Source organism: Saccopteryx bilineata, chromosome 2 (genome assembly GCF_036850765.1).
Source record: "Saccopteryx bilineata isolate mSacBil1 chromosome 2, mSacBil1_pri_phased_curated, whole genome shotgun sequence".
NCBI lineage: Eukaryota > Metazoa > Chordata > Mammalia > Chiroptera > Emballonuridae > Saccopteryx > Saccopteryx bilineata.
In genome coordinates, this window is record NC_089491.1 from 6,826,623 (window position 1) to 6,847,465 (window position 20,843).

Sequence of the window (20,843 nt, forward strand, 5' to 3'; positions counted from 1 at the left end):
TAGCCCGGAGCTGCTGCCTGACCAGGGAACCCAGCCCAGAGCACAGCCGCGAGGCCAGGAAAACAGAGGCCTCAGCAAACCTGAGATCCGAGCTCTGCCAGTTCGCCCAGGCGGGCAGCAAGCAGCCTGATGGGCACCGGGCTGGGCTCATGTGGGGCTTGCCAGGATGGTCAATGGAGATTTCATAAGCAAGGGACACATGAGCTGAGCCGGGGTCTGGGGGAGAATTCATCGCGGGAGAGCTAGGAGGGCTGCCCACCTCACCCTACCCCCAGCGGAGGCCACCGGCTGAGAGTGGGCGCTCGAGCTGGAAGGAGCTAGAAGCCACAGACAGAGGAGGGCTGGTGTGATGGTCCGTGTCACCTTGGCGAGGCTACAGTCCCCGTTCTTCAATCAAACACTACCCTTGATGCCGCTGTGAAGGCCCCTTGTAGATGTGATTAGAGCCCCTAGTCGGTGGGCTTGAAGCAAGGAGGACTGTCATCGGTGTTCTGGGCCTGACTCTGTCACTTGAAAGGCCTTAGGAGCAGAGCCGAGGCTTCCCTGATGGGAAGCCTGCGGACAGCGGACAATGGCGTCGACCCCTCCAGCCGCCGGCCCTTCAAAGTCCGGACTTGTCTAACCAGCTCCCCCCCCCCCCCCAATCGCCTCACCAATCCCTTTCGACAGATTTCTTAACATAGATCTACTGGTTCTCTTTCTCAAGTTGAAGCCTGACTGAGGCAGAGGGATGCAGGGCTGAGCCAGGAGGCTCCCGGGCCAGTCTCAGAGCAGGGACATTCACACCCTCACAGACAAACACTAACCGGTGGTGTCCCTTATCGCTGCCGCTGCCGCTGCAGTTGGGGACCAGGACAGGGCCCCCTGTAGGGGCGCACAGCCCCTGGGTGTCGGTGTTCCACAAGGTGGCTCGGAGCTCTGGGGCTGGTGTGGCAGTCCTGTCCCTCGTCCCTCGTCCCCTTGTGTATGTATAGCAGGCGCATTACTGAGCTCTGGGCTACAAAGACATGGTACTAATTTCTCGGCTTTTGGAGCTGGGGACAGGGAGGTAGTAGCTCTGTCCCCTTGGGCAAGTGAGGAGACTGAAGCTTGGACTCACTCACTTTTCTGGGGGCTGAGATGGGCCCTCGGCTCTTCTACCCCCACCTCTTTCAGTGTGACCCCCTCCCAGCCCACCGCACTGATGCCACAGGTGTGGGCAGGGACTAAGGCGCCCATGGGACAGGCAGCCCCTCACAGGGGTCTGAGTTAAACGGGTTGAAGGGTTGCCGCCAAGGGGCGTGCAGACCTGCGCAGGCAGGACCTGTTGGGGAAGAGGCCCCGTCACTGTCAGCCTCTCTCCGAGGCCAGGGATCTCTGAGGACCGCAGGCCCCTAAAGTCTCTCCCCACTTCGTTAGTGAGAGACAACAGACGGAGGCTGAGAAAGCCCCCACTCACCTCACCTTCCTCCTAAGGGCCTCTGGTCATCACCAGCCATGAACGCAGTGGGACCTACCCTCTCTGCTCAGCAACCCTGCCCAGGGACAAAGGGGTGGCGGCTGGGGAGAGGACAGAGAAAGGGGAGACACCTGACTTGAACCACAGGCCTGCTCCCACAAGTGGCGGGGCCTGCAGGCATTTGGGGGCTTGCCTGTGGGTGGGCGGGACGTTTATTATTGACCAAGTAGGAATAGGGAGCCCACCATGCCAGGCTCTGCTCCCAGCACAGTGGTTGTTCACCGCTTTTATCCGCATGACCACTCTGTGAGAGGTGGGGGGGGGGCAATCCTCTCCATCACCCCCATCTTACAGAGGGGGAGACTGAGGCACAGGCAAGTTCAATTCTTAGCCAAGGCCCCACAGCCAGCAAACGGCAGGGGTGCCCTCTGGTCCTGGCCCATTGCCATGGGGTATTATTGTCTTCCTCCTTCTTTTGGCCTCGGAACAAACCCCCCCAGGAAGCTTCCCCTCCTGCAGGCATCATCTACAAACCCTCTCTGTCTTCTGTTATACACAGGCCCGAGCCCTGTCCCACCCCTTCTCCACTCTCTCTCTAGGCTGTTTGGTCTTTTGGGCTATGCCCCACCCCCTACCCCCCATTATCAAAGCAATAAACACTCCTGATGAAAAGTTTGGAAAGCACAGAGACCTCATGCTGTGGTGTGATTGATCTGTTCCCAGACCCAGTGGTCCCCTTCAGATGCCAGGCCCACAGTCACACTTGGGGGCTGCTTCTGGGGGGTGAGGCCCGGCCCAGAACAGGAGCAGGGAGTGTCTCCGCCACCCACCACGGCTTCACAAATCTTGGGTGGCTTGTTAACACAGGGCCGGGTGACATCCATTACAGCTGTCATCCGGGGGGCATCTGCTGTGTGCCGTGCCAGGCCAAGTGCCTACTGCCCCTCACCCTCCCTGCCGGCTGAGACATGCTGTCATCACCATCCCCACTTTCCAGATAAAGAAACTGAGGCTCAGGGCTGCTGGCGGTTTGTGCAACGTATTAAGTCTGCCCGGGCTCAGCACCAGGGCTCGTCAGCAGCCCTGCTTCTCATGGTGAGGGGGGGGGGGGGGGGACGACTGCCAGGCCCTTGCTTACTTATCTACCCACAGCTCCCTAGTGCTGCCCTGAGCCGCCCCCCTCACTACAGAACCAATGATGGCCAGTGTCACCGCCGGCAAAGGCACGGACAGACCCTGAGGCTAGCCCGTATTTTCACCTTAAATGTGATCCCAGAGGTTCCCATAAACCCGGTTTGCTTAAAGCAAGGGAAGTGGGATTAGCTGAGTCTGGGCAGTTTCCATGGAGCCCAGATTGTGAAAACAACACTAGCCTCTCCCAGGGGTGCAGAGACCACAGTGTGGTGAGGGAACCCCCAGTCACCCCGCGAAGGCACCTGGGAGATCACACAAGAAGCAGGGAGGCCACCTCACCGCTAACCACCAGCATCAATAAGACAGCTGGGTCCATGGACAACCCCAGCAGGTGACACAGGGGCCCCTGGGTCCTGTCTGCATTTTCTGAGCACTGCCCCGGCCAGGAGGACATGCTCTTCGTCAGTGCACTGGCCCTGCCCTCCCCGGGCCAGGCCGCAGCAGCACTGCCCAGCACTCCGGTCTCCAAGCCTTCCAAGTCCAGGAGATGCCGAGGAGAGAGAATTTCACCAGCAAGCAAGAATTTTCTCAAAGTGTCCGATGCAGTCATTCATTCACCTACCCATCCATCATTTGTCCATTCCATGTATTCATCACAAAGCCTCTGTTAGATTCTTTCTCATCAGTGCCTAAAGCATTGGGAGCAGCCATCCCCTCTTCTCCAAATCCACCAAACCATCACTGACCCCCCAAACCCCGATTCACTGGGGCTGGGTTGATAGCATGCAATGAATCATATGTCAACACAACACCTTCTTTGGGCATCAGAGTTGATCAGACGATATCTTCAGTAATAACATTCATATCTGGCACAGAGCTCTTACCACGGGCTCAGTATGTTGTATGTTACCCTATTTACAATGGCCCTAAGTGATCAGTGCTATTATTATGAGATATTTAGTGTATTTACTCAGTAATTCTTCCAAGTAATTCTTACTGAGCTCAGACTTCAGCCTCTACTCCATACTGTGCAGGGCCCAGAGGAAACCCAAGGTGAATAAGGCAGGGCTCGTTCTCAAAGAGCTAAAGAGTATGGTGGCCAGCTTCTAAGATGGGGATGTCCCTGCCCACCCAACGAAAGAGCACACTTCCCAGCTTCTCTTGTAACTAAGGGCGCCAGTGTGACCAGGTGCTGGTCAGTGGCAGGTGAATGGAAGTGATGAGTACAACAGCCTGTCCTGCCCTAAAAAGGAAGAAGGGCCCTCCTTCTCACCTCTCCTTCCTGCCGGCTGGAATGAAGATGCAATAGCAGGAGCAACCATTTCACACCGCGAGGCAGAAACTGTGTGTCAAGGATGACAGAACAGCAAGCTAGTAGGAGTCAGGGTCCCTGACACTGCGGAGCCACCACATCAACCCTGGGTTGTGTCTGTTGGGGACTGGTTATCATGTTGAGGTCACTGCTGTTTGGGGTTATGTTATAGCAGTTGAACCTGTGTCACAACATACAGTCATTACAGGGCAGCGAACTTGATCCCAGTTTGGCATTCAAGGGACAATTTCCAGTCATCCACACACCCAGCCCACCACACACACACTTGGCCTTGCAGAGTGGGGGGCAGGCTTGATGTTCTCGGAGAGAGTCCAATATAGGTAAGGAGACACAAGAGGTACGCAGCCATGCCAGAGAGCCTGTGATGTTTCCAGGGGACGCTGAGAGCGAGCGGGGTTTCGGATGGGTTAGCTAAACAAGGAAAGGGCGTTCCCGAGAGTGGACACAGCCAGGACAACAGCCAGGAGGCTGAGAGGCATCATACGCCATGGAGGTAGCAGGGCGAGGCTCTCAAGGACGAACCCTCCTTCCAGCCAGGACAGCCTGACACAGCTCACGCAGGCCAGGTCGTTTCTCCGGGGGAAGGTGAGTGAGCAGGCACGGTGCCTTTGTATGGTGTGCAAGAAAGAAACCCTGATTTTCACATGGAGGGGAAACCGAGGCCCAAACTGCCAGTGCATGGGAGGCAATGTGCCACCACCTCACCATGAAGCCCTGGGTCAGGTTATTGTCCCCTCTCGTGCCTCAGTCTCTCCATCTGATAAATGGGAGTTTTCTATATATGATCATTTACCCATTTAATGCAATGAAACCCTGTCTGCATACAAAGTAGTTTACTAGAAATTACACTTTTGCCATCTGGATTTTACTTTTGCCTCACAATACGATGGGGTTTTATTACTGTGGCTAGGCCCTCTCCTATCAATAAACAAAAGGCTCCTTCTTTAGAGAAGCCAAAAGAATTGTCAAGCACTGGTTGCCCGGTTACTACCTGTACAAACAGACATTTGTCCCAAGTGCCACCTCAAAGAAGGACCCAGAATTATTGGCCGCTCATCTTCTAACCCATCACGGATAATCTACGTACATGCTGGGTTTGCTGTTTAAGTCGGTGTATTGGTTTCCTGTTGCTGCTGTAACAAATTAGCACAAACTTGGTGACTTAAAACAACACCAAACTATTCTCTTATAATTCTGGGAGGCCAAGATCTGAAGTGGGTCTCGCTGGGCTAACATCAATGCGTCGGTAGGGCTGCTGTTCCTCTGGAAGCTCTCGGGAGAATTCGTTTCCTTGCCTTCCCAGCTTCTAGAGGCCACCTACGTTGCTGGGCTCCTGGCCGCCTTCCACCAAATGCATCGTTCCAGCCTCGACTTCCATTGTCACACTGCTTTCTCTAATTCTGACTTTCCTGCCTCTCCCTTATATGGACCCTTGTGATGACATTGGGCCCACCCAGATACATCTAGGACAATCTCTTAACTTTATCACATCTGCAAAATCCCTTTAGCCACCAAAGAGGACATATTAAGAGGTTCTGGAAATTAGGACGTGGATGTCTTCGGGGGTCATTATTCTGCCAGCACAAACAGTGTCATTCCAGTAGAATGTAAGTCCGGCCATCAAGGGACTTCCCCTGTTCTGCTCACTCGTGTATCCCAAGAGTCTAAAGCAGGGCCTGGCACACGGTAGGGGCTAGACGACTACTGGGTGATTCATGAATACATGAATGAAAGTGCTCCGAATTTCACAGGGAAGTCTTGACACACTGTGATTGGAACCAAGGAGCCCAATTCTCAGGCCAGTGCTGATGGCGGGGGAGCAAGTCATTGGCTTCTCGCCTAGAGGCATAATTCTTGTCTTTGGTGTCTGCCGCCAGGAGGGCAGTCTCTCAGAGACGACATGAACTGAGCAGGCTGTGCCCGTGACGTGCCCAGCTACGGAGAGGCAGAGAAATGCCAGGGCAGTGCCAAGGGATGTCTCCCGTCTGGGAAATGTGGGAGCGCTTTGCCTTGTGACTCTTTAAGCAACTACAGTCGGGGCCGCGAGAGCTCCGCCCGAACCACACTTGAGGGTGGCCACGCCGAGACGGAACTCCGGGATCTGTGTGAATAGTGGCTGTGTGTTCTGAACCTTTCTTTGTTCATTTCTGTTCAGGTATTTTTAGATCATCTTTACACATACCGAAATGCACAAATCTCACATGCATTTAAGATATTGACAGCCTGACCAGGCGGTGGCACAGTGGATAGAGTGTAGGACTGGGATGTGGAGGACCCAGGTCGAGACCCCAAGGTCGCCAGCTTGAGCGCGGGCTCATCTGGTTTGAGCAGAGCTCACCAGCTTGAGCCCAAGGTCGCTGGCTCGAGCAAGGGGTCACTCGGTCTGCTGTAGCCCCCCTGGTCAAGGCACATATGAGAAATCAATCAATGAACAACTAAGGAACCGCAACGAAGAATTGATGTTTCTCATCTCTCTCCCTTCCTGTCTGTCCCTCTCTCTGACTCTCTCTGTCTCTGCCACACACAAAAAGTGTTGACAAATTCATACACCCATGGAACCCACAAACTTATCAAGATATAGAACTTTTCCATTACCCCAATCAATACACAGTACCTTTGTGTATTCTGGACAACCCTGCACCCCCAAAGGCAACCAATATGCTGATCTTTTTTCCATCATTAAATAGTTCACCTGTTCCAGAACTTCATGGAACCATAAAATGTGTGCTTTTTGTGTCTGGCTTTTATTCATTCAACATAGTGTCTGTGCGATTCACCTGTGTTGTGTGTATTGGTGGCTCCTCTCATTTGGTTGGTGAGCAGTATTCCATAGCAGCATAGACACAGCACAGCTTGTATTTCCATTCTTCTGTTACTGGACACTTGGGCTGTTCCCAGTTGGGGAAACATTATAAATAAAGCTGCCATGAACATTCACGTACAGATCTTTCTGTGCACAGGTGCACGTCTTTCTTTCGAGAGATCATCTAAGAGTGGCATTACTGGGTTACAGGGCAGGTGTATGCTTGACTTTATAGGAAGCCAGTGGAAATCCTCCAAAGTATTTGTAACGTCTGTGTTCCCATCAGGAATTTAGGAATATTCCAGGTGTTCCACATCCTTATCAAGATTTGATGGTATCTTGTATAATTCAATGCCAGGAAGATAAAAAATCCAATCAAAAAATGGGCAAAAGAAATGAATAGACACTTCTCCAAAGAGGACATACAGATGGCCAATAGGCAGATGAAAAAATGCTCAACATCACTAATCGTTAGAGAAATGCAAATTAAAACCACAATGAGATATCACCTCACACCGGTCAGAATGGTGCTCATCAACAAAACAACACAGAATAAGTGCTGGTGAGGGTGTGGAGAAAAGGGAACCCTCCTGCACTGCTGGTGGGAATGCAGACTGGTGCAGCCACTGTGGAAAACAGAGATGTTGAGGGGGATACAGGGGACGGGGGATGTATTTGGGGCAACACGAGAATCTATGTAAACACAATAAATTAAAATCAATTAAAAAAAGATTTGATGTTATCGATCTTTTAAAACTTTAATCATAAAATATCTTAATTGGGGAAGGAATTAAAAAAAATAAAACAAAATATCTTAATTATGAGATACCGTAGTAGTACCTCATGGACTTGAACTTGCCTTTCCCAGATAACTAGTGACATTGAGCACCTTGAAACGCGTTCACTGGCCTCCGCATACGTTCTTTTGTGAAGTGTCTGTTCCGATCTTTCCACCATTTTAAACTATTGGCTTATCTATGCAATCTAGCTACCAGTCTTTCAGGTTTTATCGTATTTTCTCCAAGGCTGCGGTTTCCCTCTTCATGTTCTTAACAGTAAGCAGAAGTTTCCAGCTGTAACGAAGCCAATGTGTTGATTTCCTTACGGCTATTGCTGTCTGTGTCCCAGCTAAGAAGTGTTGGCCTGTTCACGGGTCATGATGGCTTTTTCCGATGTTTTCGTAGTTTTCGTTTTTACATTTAGCTCTCTGATCCCTCTTGAATTCAGTGTGTATACTGTGGAAGGTTATTCAGTGATACAATGAAAGAAGCTATCAAACCATAAAAAGACATGGAAGAACTTAGGTTCATATTACCATGTGAAAGAAGCCAGTCTCAAAAGGCTGCGCACTGTACGATCGAAACTATATAATAATGTTCTGGGAAAGGCACAACTGTGAAGACCGTAAAGAGGTCAGTGGTTGCCAGGGGTTAGGTGGGTGGTGGAGCGAGGGAGGAATAGATGGAGCACAGAGCATTTTAGGGCAGTGAAAATACGATACTGTCATGGTAGATCCCTGTCATTATATATCTGTCCAAACCCATAGAATATACAACACCAAGAGTGGACTCTAATGTAAGGCGTGGACTTGGGGTGATAAAGATGTGTCAACGCAGCTTCATCAATGGTAATAAATGTACCACTGTGGTGGGGGGTGTTGATAATGGGGTATGCTGTGCCTGCGTGGGAACAGGGGCTATGTGGAAAAATCTCAGTAAATGAAAAGAATTGAAACCAAACAGTGTGTTCTCTGGCCACAAGAGAATCAATGTAGAAACCAATAACAGAAAAATCTCCAAACATTTGAAAACTAAACAACATGCTCTTAAATTACCTATAGATCAAAGAAGGAGTCTCAAAAAAAATTGAAAAAAATATATATCTAAATGGAAAAAAACCCCCACAATATCTCAAAATTCATGGAATGCATCTAAGGCAGTTTAGTGAGGGAAGTTCATAGCACCAAATACTGATGTTAGAAAGAAAGTCTCAGATCATTCAGCTGATCTTCAACTATTTAAAACCTAGATTTTAGAAACAATTTTATGTGAAGGAAATATCCCCTCTAAAAAGTATAAACTTTAAATCAGTTTTGATCTAATAATATACTGGTGAAAAAAATGTTAATGAAACTAGAAAAAAAAAAAGAGCAAAACAAACTCAAAACAGCCTGACCAGGCAGTGGCGCAGTGGATAGAGCATCAGACTGGGACACAGAGGACCCAGGTTCCAAACCCCGAGGTCACCGGCTTGAGCACAGGCTCATCTGACTTGAGCGTGGGCTCACCAGATTGAGCGTGGGGTCACTGGCTTCAGTGTGGGATCATAGACATGACCCCATGATCGCTGGCTTGAGCCCAAAGGTCGGTGGCTTGAAGCCCAAGGTCGTTGGCTTGACCCCAGGGTCGTTGGCTTGAGCAAGGAGTCACTGGCTCTGCTGTAGCCCCCCAGTCAAGGCACATATGAGAAAGCAATCACTGAACAACTAAGGTGCCACAATGAAAATTGACGCTACTCATCTCTCTCCTTCCTGTCTGTCCCTCTCTCTGTCTCTCTCTCTCTCTCTTTCTCTCTCTCTCTCTCGTTAAAATAATAAAAAAGGGAAAAAATAAATACAAAAGCAAAATTAATAAAATTAAAATAAAAAACAATAGAGAAAAACATAGAAATAAGAATTTGATTCTTTGAAATGACCAATAAAATAGAAAAACCTTTAGCATGATTGGTAAAGAAAAAAGAGAGAGAAAACAAAAGTCACCAATATCAGGAATAGAAGAAGGGATACTCTGTAGACCCTAAGGACATCAAAAGGATAATAAGGGAATATTGTGGCCAGCTATACACATATATATTTAACAACTTAGATGAAATGGATCAGTTCCTTGGAAAGTGTGAACTATCACAACTCTCCCAATCTGAAACAAGTCATTTGAATAACACTATAACTATTTTAAAATTGAGTTCATCAAAAGAGCAGGGAACACTTCCAAGTCATTGTTTGAGAGCAGTATTATCCTGATACCAAAACCAAATAAAGATAGTACAAAAAATATATATATTAACCAGTATCCCTAAATGAGTGCAGATGCCAAAATCCTTAGCAAAATATTAGCAAACAAAATTTGGCAATATATAGTAAAAATTATACATCATGATCAAGTGGGGCTTTTTCTAGGGATGGAAAACTGGTTCAATATTTGAAATTCATCAATATAATTCACTATATAACAGTATAAAGAAGAAAAATCACATGATCATGTTAATCAGTGCAGAAAAACCATCTGACACAATTCAACACCTAGTCATGAAAAACCTTTAAGAAAACTAGAGTAGAGGGGGACTTTCTCCACTTGATAAAGAAGATCTACAAAAAAATCTATAAACAACATAATGGTGAAAGACTGCATGTTTCCACCTAAGACTGGGAACAAGGTGAGGGTGCCCACTCCTGACAATCTATGTCTGGTGCTGGAAGTTCTAGGCAAAGTAATAAAGTAAGAAAAGGAAATAAAAGACATACAGATCAAAAAGGAAGAAATAAAAATTCCTCTATTTGCTGTCGCCTGACCTGTGGTGGCGCAGTGGATAAAACGTCGACCTGGAAATGCTGAGGTCGCCGGTTCGAAACCCTGGGCTTGCCTGGTCAAGGCACATATGGGGAGTTGATGCTTCCAGCTCCTCCCCACCTTCTCTCTCTGTCTCTCTCTCCTCTCTCTCTGTCTCTCTCTTCTCTTTCTCCCTCTCTGTCTCTCTCTCCCTTTCTCTCTCTTCTCTAAAATGAATTAAAAAAAAATTAAAAAAAAAATTCCTCTATTTGCTGATCACATGATTGTCTATGTAGAAAATCCTAAGAAAGCTACAAAATAATTTCCCAGAACTAATAAATGAGTTTATCTGGGTTAAAAATACAAAAACCAATTGTATATTTATATATTAGCCACGAACACATAGAAACAAGTGTAAAGTAGAATACCAATTATAATTGTTCAAAAAATAAAATACTTAGGTGTAAATAACAATACATGTACAAGACGTGTGTTGAAAACTATAAAACACTGATAAAATAAATTTTAAAAATCTAAATAAAATAAATGGAGAGAGAATCCATGTTCATGGATTGAAAAAATCAGCTTAGTACAAATGCCAGCCCCCCCCCACACACACACACACTGATATTTAAGTTTAAGGCAATTTCTAAAAAATACATGGAAAATCTAAAGAATTAGACTAAAACAATTTTGAAAAAGAAAAATAAAGTGGGAAGAACCACTCTACCCAACTTCAAAATATTAAACAGCTATAGTAATCAATACTGCATATTATTGGCAGATAAACATATAGATCAATGGAACAGACTAGAGAATCAGAAAAATATACAAATATTTGTAAGTGATGTTTCACAAAGGTGCAAAGTGATTCGGTGGAAGAAGACTAGCCTTTTCAGTAAACGGCGCTGGAACAACTGGACATCTTTAGACAAAAGAAAGTTAATCTCAAACTAAACTTGGACATCTTTAGACAAAAAAGAATTAATCTCAAACTAAACTTCACACCTTATACAATAATCAATGCAGAACAAATTGTAGACTTAAATGTAACATTATAAAACTTTTAGGAAAAAAATCATAGGAGAAAATCTTCAGTATCTAGGGCTTCATAAGTGTTCTCAGACTTAACATAAAAGGTATAATATATAATAGAAAAAAATTGATAAACTGGATTTCATTACAACCTAAAACTTTTGCTCTGCCAAAGATTCTGTTAAAAGAATGAAAAGATAAGCTACCGACTTGGAGCAAATATTTGCATATCACCTACCTAATAAAACAATTTTTTTCTTTTAAAAAAAATTTTTTTTTAGTACATAATATTTTTAATTTATTTAAAATTATGGTTAACATGTATTTTTATTTTCCCTATCTCTCTCTTTTTTTTATAAATAAATTTTTTATTTTAATGGGGTGACATCAATAAATCAGGGTACATATGTTCAAAAAAAACATTTCCAGGTTATCTTGTCATTTAGTTCTGTTGCATACCCATTACCCAAAGAGAGATCGTCCTCCATCACCCTCTATCCAGTTCTCTCTGTACCCCTCCTCCCTCCTCCTCCCCCTCTCCTTAAAAATTTTTAAAGACTTTATTTATTTCAGGAGAGAGAGGGAAAGAGAGAAGCAGGGGAGGAGCAGGAAGCGTCAGCTCCCTATGTGCCTTGACCAGGTAAGCCCAGGGCTTTGAACCGGCGACCTCAGCATTCCAGGTCAACGCTTTATCCACTGCACCAATACGGGTCAGGCCCAAAAAACTTGTATTTATTTTATGACAAAGACTTCTTAAAACTGAACAGTAAAAAACACAAACAATACAATTGGAAAATGAGCAAAACACATGAAGAGAGATTTCACTAAAGAAGATATATGGGTGGCAAACAGGCACATAAAAAGGTGGTCAACATCACTAGCCTTTAGGGATTTGTAAATATAGAGCATGATGAGACACCAGTACACACCTATTAGAACAGCTAAAATTTATTTACAATATAATGACAACATTAAGTGCTGACAAGGATGCAGAGAGACGGGGTCACTCATGCATTTCTCTTGGGAATGGAAAATAGTGTGACCACTCTGCAAAACAGTTTGATAGTTTCTCAAAAAAGTCAAACATACCCTTACCACATGACCCAGTCATTAAGCTTCTTGGTATTTGTTCCAGAGAAATGAAAACTTATATATCCACACTAAAACCTGTACATAAATGTTCATAGCAGCTTTATTTGTAATAGCCAAAGACTGGAAAGAAAAAAATACCTATCAGTAGGCGAATGATTAACCAAACCATGGGACAGTACTCAGCAATAGAAGGGATGGACTGTGACAGATACAACTTGAATAGACCTCCAGGGCATCCCATTACATGAAAAAGCCATTCTGAAAAGATCACGTGCCATATGATTTCAGTAAAACATTGTTTAAATGACACAGGTATAGAGACAGAGAACAGGTGAGTGGTTGTGATAGGATGAGAGGTAGAAGCAGGGGTTGGGTGTGATTATGAAGAGGCGATATGAGGGAGCTCTTTGTGGTGATGGAATGTTCTGTGTCTTGATTTATGTGGTAGCTGCAGACATCTACACCTGTGATAAAATAGCATAGAACTATACACACACATCATGCCAATGTTGATCTCCTGGTGTTGCTATTTGTACTACTCTACCAGATGCAACCACTGGGGGAAACTGGCTGAGGGTACCCAGATTTCTACAGAATACTTTTGGAACTGCCTGTGAATCTGTAATTATTTCAAAATAAAAAGTGGGGTTTTTTTCTTTTAAAGAGGAAGAAAAAAGCCTGACCTATAGTGGCACAGTGGATAAGGCATCGACCTGGAGTGCTGAGGTTGCTGGTTCAAAGCCTTGGAGGGTTGTCTGGTCAAGGCACATATGAGAAGCGAGTTGATGCTTTCTGCTCCTCCCCTCCCCCTGCCTTTCTCTCTCTCTAAAATCCATAAATAACATCTTTAAAATAAGTAAATAAACAAAGAGGGAAAAAAATATTTTGACCCAAGAATTTTATACCCAGCCAAGATATCCTTTAAGAAAAAAGGTAAAATAGTCATTTTTGGGTTTCACTAATCTTTTTTAAATGAAGAAACCTTTTTACCCAACAACCTATAGTGCTAAAAAGGGAAAGGTACATGATGGAAATTCAAATTCTCAAGAAGAGCATAAGAAATGATAACTGTCTGGGTAAACAAAAAAGATCTTTTTTACCTCTTAATTTCTGTAAAATATATATGAATATCTAAAGCAAAAATTATATCCATATGCATATGACAACTATAGTATAAAGGTGTCAGGGTGTAAGCCATTGGACCTACGCAGTCACAGGGTTCTACATTTTAGATGAAGTGGTTCAATATTAACTCTAACTGAACTGAAAAGTTAGAGGTGTAAGGATGTCTATTTTAATCCCTTAAGCAGCAAGAACGTTACTAATAACAACACAGAGAAGACAAGGAAGGGGTTACAAAGGGATAAAATACAGAGAGGTGTGTTATAGACACAGATGAAAAGTGAGTGGATAGACAAAGATGCACATGCAGACGAAGAGGCCGGGGAGCTCTGCCCCAGACATTCTCGAGACCCGCTCCCTAACTTCACTCCCAGTTCTGTCCCATGACCCCTCCCTGGGGGTTCTGCTGTGACACCACAGTACGGTGGGAGGAACAGGGTGCTGGGCACTGGAGCTGGGGCTGTGTGAACCTGGCTCTGCCCTCGGCCAGGCTGGGTCTTCCTGTCATACCTTCCTACCCACTGGGGACCCCTGGCCTTGGTTTGGCACCTACACAGCTCAGCGAGATTGGCAGATTTTATGGGCTCCTGGGTGGTTTTGGGTCCCCAAGGCTGTAACCGCCTTGGTGTGCAGGCTCCTGGCCAGAGGCAGGGGTAAATCTCAGGCAGGGGTAAATCTCACGTCCTGCGTGCCAAACCTGCACCAGGCCCTGGGGAGACATCAGTGAACAAAACAGACCCAGACTCTCACCTGGAGGAGCTTACATTCTGAGGTGCATTGAGGAAGGGAGAGATAATAAACGTCATAAAAAATAAATGATAAAGTTTGCTAGAAGGAGACGAGTGCTATGGGGAAGGCCAGTAGGGTGTGCAGGGCTGGGGTGTGCAGAGCTGGGGAGTGCAGGGCTGGGGAGTGCAGAGCTGGGGAATGCAGGGCTGGGGAGTGCAGAGCTGGGGAGTGCAGAGCTGGGGAGTGCAGAGCTGGGGAGTGCAGAGCTGGGGAGTGCAGGGCTGGGGAGTGCAGAGCTGGGGAGTGCAGGGCTGGGGAGTGCAGGGCTGGGGTGTGCAGAGCTGGGGAGTGCAGAGCTGGGGAGTGCAGAGCTGGGGTGTGCAGGGCTGGGGAGTGCAGAGCTGGGGAGTGCAGAGCTGGGGAGTGCAGGGCTGGGCAGTGCAGAGCTGGGGAGTGCAGGGCTGGGGAGTGCAGAGCTGGGGAGTGCAGGGCTGGGCAGTGCAGAGCTGGGGAGTGCAGGGCTGGGGAGTGCAGAGCTGGGGAGTGCAGAGCTGGGGAGTGCAGAGCTGGGGAGTGCAGAGCTGGGGTGTGCAGGGCTGGGGAGTGCAGAGCTGGGGAGTGCAGGGCTGGGGAGTGCAGGGCTGGGGAGTGCAGAGCTGGGGAGTGCAGAGCTGGGGAGTGCAGGGCTGGGGAGTGCAGAGCTGGGGTGTGCAGGGCTGGGGAGTGCAGAGCTGGGGAGTGCAGAGCTGGGGAGTGCAGGGCTGGGCAGTGCAGAGCTGGGGAGTGCAGGGCTGGGGAGTGCAGGGCTGGGCAGTGCAGAGCTGGGGAGTGCAGAGCTGGGGAGTGCAGGGCTGGGCAGTGCAGAGCTGGGGAGTGCAGGGCTGGGGTGTGCAGCGCTGGGTAGTGCACGGCTGGGAAGTGCAGGGCTGGGGAGTGCAGGGCTGGGGAGTGCAGAGCTGGGGCATGCCAGGCAGGGCTGGGGTGTGCAGAGCTGGGGAGTGCAGAGCTGGGGAGTGCAGAGCTGGGGAGTGCAGGGCTGGGGAGTGCAGAGCTGGGGAGTGCAGAGCTGGGGAGTGCAGGGCTGGGGAGTGCAGGGCTGGGGAGTGCAGAGCTGGGGAGTGCAGGGCTGGGCAGTGCAGAGCTGGGGAGTGCAGAGCTGGGGAGTGCAGGGCTGGGCAGTGCAGAGCTGGGGAGTGCAGGGCTGGGGAGTGCAGGGCTGGGGAGTGCAGGGCTGGGGAGTGCAGAGCTGGGAAGTGCAGGGCTGGGGAGTGCAGGGCTGGGGAGTGCAGAGCTGGGGAGTGCAGAGCTGGGGAGTGCAGGGCTGGGGAGTGCAGAGCTGGGGAGTGCAGGGCTGGGGAGTGCAGAGCTGGGGAGTGCAGGGCTGGGGAGTGCAGGGCTGGGGAGTGCAGAGCTGGGGAGTGCAGGGCTGGGGTGTGCAGAGCTGGGGAGTGCAGAGCTGGGGTGTGCAGGGCTGGGGAGTGCAGAGCTGGGGAGTGCAGGGCTGGGCAGTGCAGAGCTGGGGAGTGCAGGGCTGGGGAGTGCAGAGCTGGGGAGTGCAGAGCTGGGGAGTGCAGAGCTGGGGAGTGCAGAGCTGGGGAGTGCAGAGCTGGGGTGTGCAGGGCTGGGGAGTGCAGAGCTGGGGAGTGCAGGGCTGGGCAGTGCAGAGCTGGGGAGTGCAGGGCTGGGGTGTGCAGCTCTGGGAAGTGCAGGGCTGGGGAGTGCAGGGCTGGGGAGTGCAGGGCTGGGGAGTGCAGAGCTGGGGAGTGCAGGGCTGGGGAGTGCAGGGCTGGGGAGTGCAGAGCTGGGGAGTGCAGAGCTGGGGAGTGCAGGGCTGGGGAGTGCAGAGCTGGGGCATGCCAGGCAGGGCTGGGGTGTGCAGGGCTGGGGAGTGCAGGGCTGGGGAGTGCAGAGCTGGGGCATGCCAGGCAGGGCTGGGGTGTGCAGGGCTGGGGAGTGCAGAGCTGGGGAGTGCAGGGCTGGGGAGTGCAGAGCTGGGGTGTGCAGGGCTGGGGAGTGCAGGGCTGGGGAGTGCAGAGCTGGGGAGTGCAGGGCTGGGGAGTGCAGGGCTGGGGAGTGCAGGGCTGGGGAGTGCAGAGCTGGGGAGTGCAGGGCTGGGGAGTGCAGAGCTGGGGCATGCCAGGCAGGGCTGGGGTGTGCAGAGCTGGGGAGTGCAGGGCTGGGGAGTGCAGAGCTGGGGAGTGCAGAGCTGGGGCATGCCAGGCAGGGCTGGGGTGTGCAGAGCTGGGGAGTGCAGGGCTGGGGAGTGCAGGGCTGGGGAGTGCAGAGCTGGGGAGTGCAGGGCTGGGGAGTGCAGGGCTGGGGAGTGCAGAGCTGGGGAGTGCAGGGCTGGGGAGTGCAGGGCTGGAGTGTGCAGAGCTGGGGAGTGCACGGCTGGGGAGTGCAGGGCTGGGGAGTGCAGGGCTGGAGTGTGCAGAGCTGGGGAGTGCAGGGCTGGGGAGTGCAGGGCTGGGGAGTGCAGGGCTGGAGTGTGCAGAGCTGGGGAGTGCAGAGCTGGGGAGTGCAGGGCTGGGGAGTGCAGGGCTGGGGAGTGCAGGGATGGAGAGTGTAGAGCTGGGGCATGCCAGGCAAGGCTGGGGTGTGCAGAGCTGGGGCATGCCAGGCAGGGCTAGGGTGTGCAGGGCTGGGGAGTGCAGAGCTGGGGAGTGCAGGGCTGGGGTGTGCAGAGCTGGGGCATGCAGGGCTGGGGTATGCAGGGCTGGGGTGTGCAGAGTTGGGGAGTGCAGGGCTGGGGTGTGCAGAGTTGGGGAGTGCAAGGCTGGAGTGTGCAGAGCTGGGGAGTGCAGGGCTGGGGTGTGCAGGGCTGGGGAGTGCAGGGCTGGGGAGTGCAGGGCTGGGGAGTGCAGGGCTGGGGTGTGCAGGGCTGGGGTGTGCAGAGCTGGGGAGTGCAGGGCTGGGGTGTGCAGAGCTGGGGAGTGCAGGGCTGGGGAGTGCAGGGTTGGGGAGTACAGGGCTGGGGAGTGCAGGGCTGGGGTGTGCAGAGCTGGGGAGTGCAGGGCTGGGGAGTGCAGAGCTGGGGAGTGCAGGGCTGGGGAGTGCAGGGCTGGGGAGTGCAGGGCTGGGGTGTGCAGGGCTGGGGCATGCCAGGCAGGGCTGGGGTGTGCAGAGCTGGGGAGTGCAGGGCTGGGGTGTGCAGGGCTGGGGCATGCCAGGCAGGGCTGGGATGTGCAGAGCTGGGGAGTGCAGGGCTGGGGTGTGCAGGGCTGGGGAGTACAGGGCTGGGGTGTGCAGGGCTGGGGCATGCCAGGCAGGGCTGGGGTGTGCAGAGCTGGGGAGTGCAGGGCTGGGACATGCCAGGCAGGGCTGGACGGGTTGCTCTGGGTAGACTTCATGAACAGTTCAAGTTTGAGCCAAGACACAAAGGAGGGGAAGGAGGGAAGTGCCTGATATCTGGGGAAGAATCCAATCAGAAGGAACAAAGGGAGGCCTGGGGGGTGCGGGAACAGGAACCATGTGGGGTTGAGGGGACATCTTCAGGCCACTTGGTCTCAGGGGAGGGTGAGCATTATGGGCTGAGACATGCCTGCCACTCGAGCACCCAAAGGCCAGGCCAGGGCTCTGGCCCTTGACTTGCGGATGCAGGCGACCCAGCAGGTGACGGGAGGGAGGCTGATGTCCCACTGTGACAGGACTTGTTGGGGGAAACGGCCTTCCTGCTACCTGCGGCCCAGGCGGTCCAGGCTGCCTCTGTCCTGCTGTTGGAACCCAGCCCCAGCCCAGCCCCAGACCCAGGACCCTTTGGCCTTGCCCACCATCTGGAACAACCTCCCCCCAAGGGCACCCCCAATGCATTTAGAAAGTGTTTACTCCAGTTCTCATCCTTGGACACACTTGTTCCCAAACCCTTTTGGGCCTCTCGTGAACCCGGAGGCTTTTCCGGGCCTCCAATCATCCATCCTTCCATGAGACTCGCCCCCCCCCACCCCAGCCTGCCCGCCTGGCTACTTCCTCCTTCCTCACTTGCAATGGGCCGTGCCCCTCCAGAGGACCCCTCCCACCGCACCTCCCTCGCCTGCCTTATCCCCCATCCCTCCTGGCTGGTATTAGCCGGGCCCATTAAGGAGCATTCCACATAATACAGGTATTTGATATTCCAAATAAAATTTTGGCCCATGAACCATCTTAACTGTCGAAATGCCCACAGGACTTGGGATTAGAAGCTCTACAGCACATGCGAAACGAGGGCATTTTATTTAGTGTTTAGGATTGGTACGTGTATATGTGGTGGTGGTGGGGGGTGCCCAAATACGTATTTAAATCAAGTAACTTAATCCACAGAGTTCAAGGCTAAAACCACCCTAGGAAAAGCATATTTGCATATATTAATCTCTTAAAGTCACAAGGGAGGGTGTGTGGGAGAAAGCAGAGCGACCTGGAATTAGATAGAGGGTCTCAGGCAAATCACCAGGTGGTGTTTCCTGTCTGTTCTGACCTGTCCCCCCGCCCCGTACCCCTCCACCTGCCTGGACAGACTGACAAGGGACCAGCGTCTGCACTGAATTTCCCAGTGCCTAATGCTTTTTGCTAAAGTAACAGATGAACAACTGACCATGTGCACCGTAAGAACGATGCTTTAAACAAAAATGCGGGTGTAACGACACAACCCACTACTCTCCTTTTGCAACAAATACTGTTGGGCGGGACAAGAGGTAAGGAGGTGGCCTCGAGGAGGTTCTGTTCTGGTTGAGGAGAAACAAACAGGGGCTGAGAGAGCGCCCAGGGTCCTGGGTGGGCGTCAGGATGCCTCTCGGGAGACTGGAAGCAGAGGGATGCAGCCGGAGAGAGGAGGGCTCGGGGCAAGGGAGCGTGACCGGGGAGCTGGGGCCGAGGAGGAGTGGGCGCCATGACAGGAAGCCATGACAGGAGCCAGCTCTCAGCCTCAGGAGTCACAGGGAGTTTGCATTCTTTTCTGAGCACATGCAAGGGACAGTGGTGACAATTTGGAAAACAGAGCCACCTTTCTGGGGCAAGGACAGCCGCTCTTCTCCAACCAGGTGATGCACTGAAAGTATGAGGCCCCCCACAGACTGCAGCCCATGCAACCTAATATTTCTCTCTCTCTCTCTCTCTCTCTCTCTCTCTCTCACACACACACACACACACACACACTCACACACACACACACACTCACACACACACACACACACACACACACTCTCACGGGCCTGTGTCCCTACCCCAGTAGCCTGGAAGGCAGGAGGGAGCCTCCAGCCTCAGCAAGAAGGCAGGTCGGTGGCAGGCCCAGCCTTTGCTGACCCTGTCCATGGTGCCCAGGGCCAGGGGGAGAGGCGGTTTCCCTTCTCAGCAGCTCCAGGGAAGGAGCAGAGGCCAAGACGCAGCTGCAGAGCACAGGGATCCTCAGGGCATAAGGCTCCTGGGCATCCCCCGCCCCTGACAGGTCCCCCAGGGAAAAGGTGACCATGCTCTGCCTTCATCACCCTCAGTAGCAGTGACATCATCAGGTGGCACCTTGTGGTGGCCCAGCTCATTTAACTCCCTCTTTAGAGGTGGCACAACCTAGGAAGTGACTTGCCCCAAGTCACAGAGCCGGTAAGTGGTGGGGGCTGGATTTGAACCCCCAAGCCATCTGAGTGCCGGGCAGTGCCCCTTTACCAGCCAGGGGACCACCTCCCTGCCGCAGGGGGAAATGAAGCTCAGCAGAGTCTCATTCACACAAAGCCTCCTCCATTCCAAATTCCTGAGAGGGGGCATTCTCCTTTGCCCGGAATGTGGAGGGAAGCAGGGTTTACTGAGCAACGAGCCGCCTAAGTAAGACTGGTGGACGCGCGGTGGACCCAACCTGACCCGACCCAGAGGACAGGCTGCTGGGAGCCCCGGAGTGCGCCACTCACAACCGGTCTTCACGAGAGCAGCCAGAGCCTCGTGGCCCCAGTTCCCGGTGGTTGGGAGGCGCTGGGTGGCCCTATTGGGCCCGGCTGCGTAAAGACCTGCGCTGGCTCCCGGCTATGTGACCAGGGTGGGGGTAGGGGGTGGGGGGTGGAAGGTACACCCCTCTCTGAAAGTGTAAGTAATAATGTAATAATGGCTTCCCCGCAGAGCTGTTCTGAGAGGTGACAGTATGAAACCACTGTAAGGCTTGGCGTGTGCAGTAGATATGGAGGAAGTCACAGCTGCTTTACAATAATAAAAACGTACCTCTTGAATCAAACAGGCTGCATCTCAGTCTTCTCACTGATTTGCGCTGGTCTTCCAGGAACTCGACAAGTTCCATACGCAGTTCTTCCACCTGGCGTGGGGTGGGTGCCCCTGGACCGGTCCCCTCAGTGGGTATTTATTTATCCGCACCTGCGTCAGGTCCGGTTCCCTGCCAAGGGTGGGCACACAGCTGGAGCCTAGACAGACAGGATTCCTGCCTGCAGGACTCACGGCCTACCTACTGAGTGCCCAGCAAAGGGGCAAAGACGGGTCAGAGGTAGCCAGATTAAAGGCCAGATGCCAAGTTAAATCTGAATTTGAAATAAACAACAAGTGGTTTAGTATAAGAACAGCCCATTCAGTATTTGGGATATACTGATACTCAAGTCATTTCTTGCTTATCTGAAATTTGTATCCGAGTGTGTTATATTTTTATTT

At 51.1% G+C, this 20,843-nt stretch overlaps 1 protein-coding gene across 1 annotated transcript in view; it reads right to left on the reverse strand.

Moving 5' to 3' along the window:
* Positions 1 to 20,843, reverse strand: part of LOC136322139 (uncharacterized) — a 100,210-nt gene that overhangs the window by 2,329 nt on the left and 77,038 nt on the right. The window contains exon 7 of the mRNA XM_066254294.1: positions 20,406 to 20,496. Coding sequence (XP_066110391.1) covers positions 20,406 to 20,496 — 91 coding nt within the window. The remainder of the gene's footprint in view (positions 1 to 20,405; positions 20,497 to 20,843) is intronic.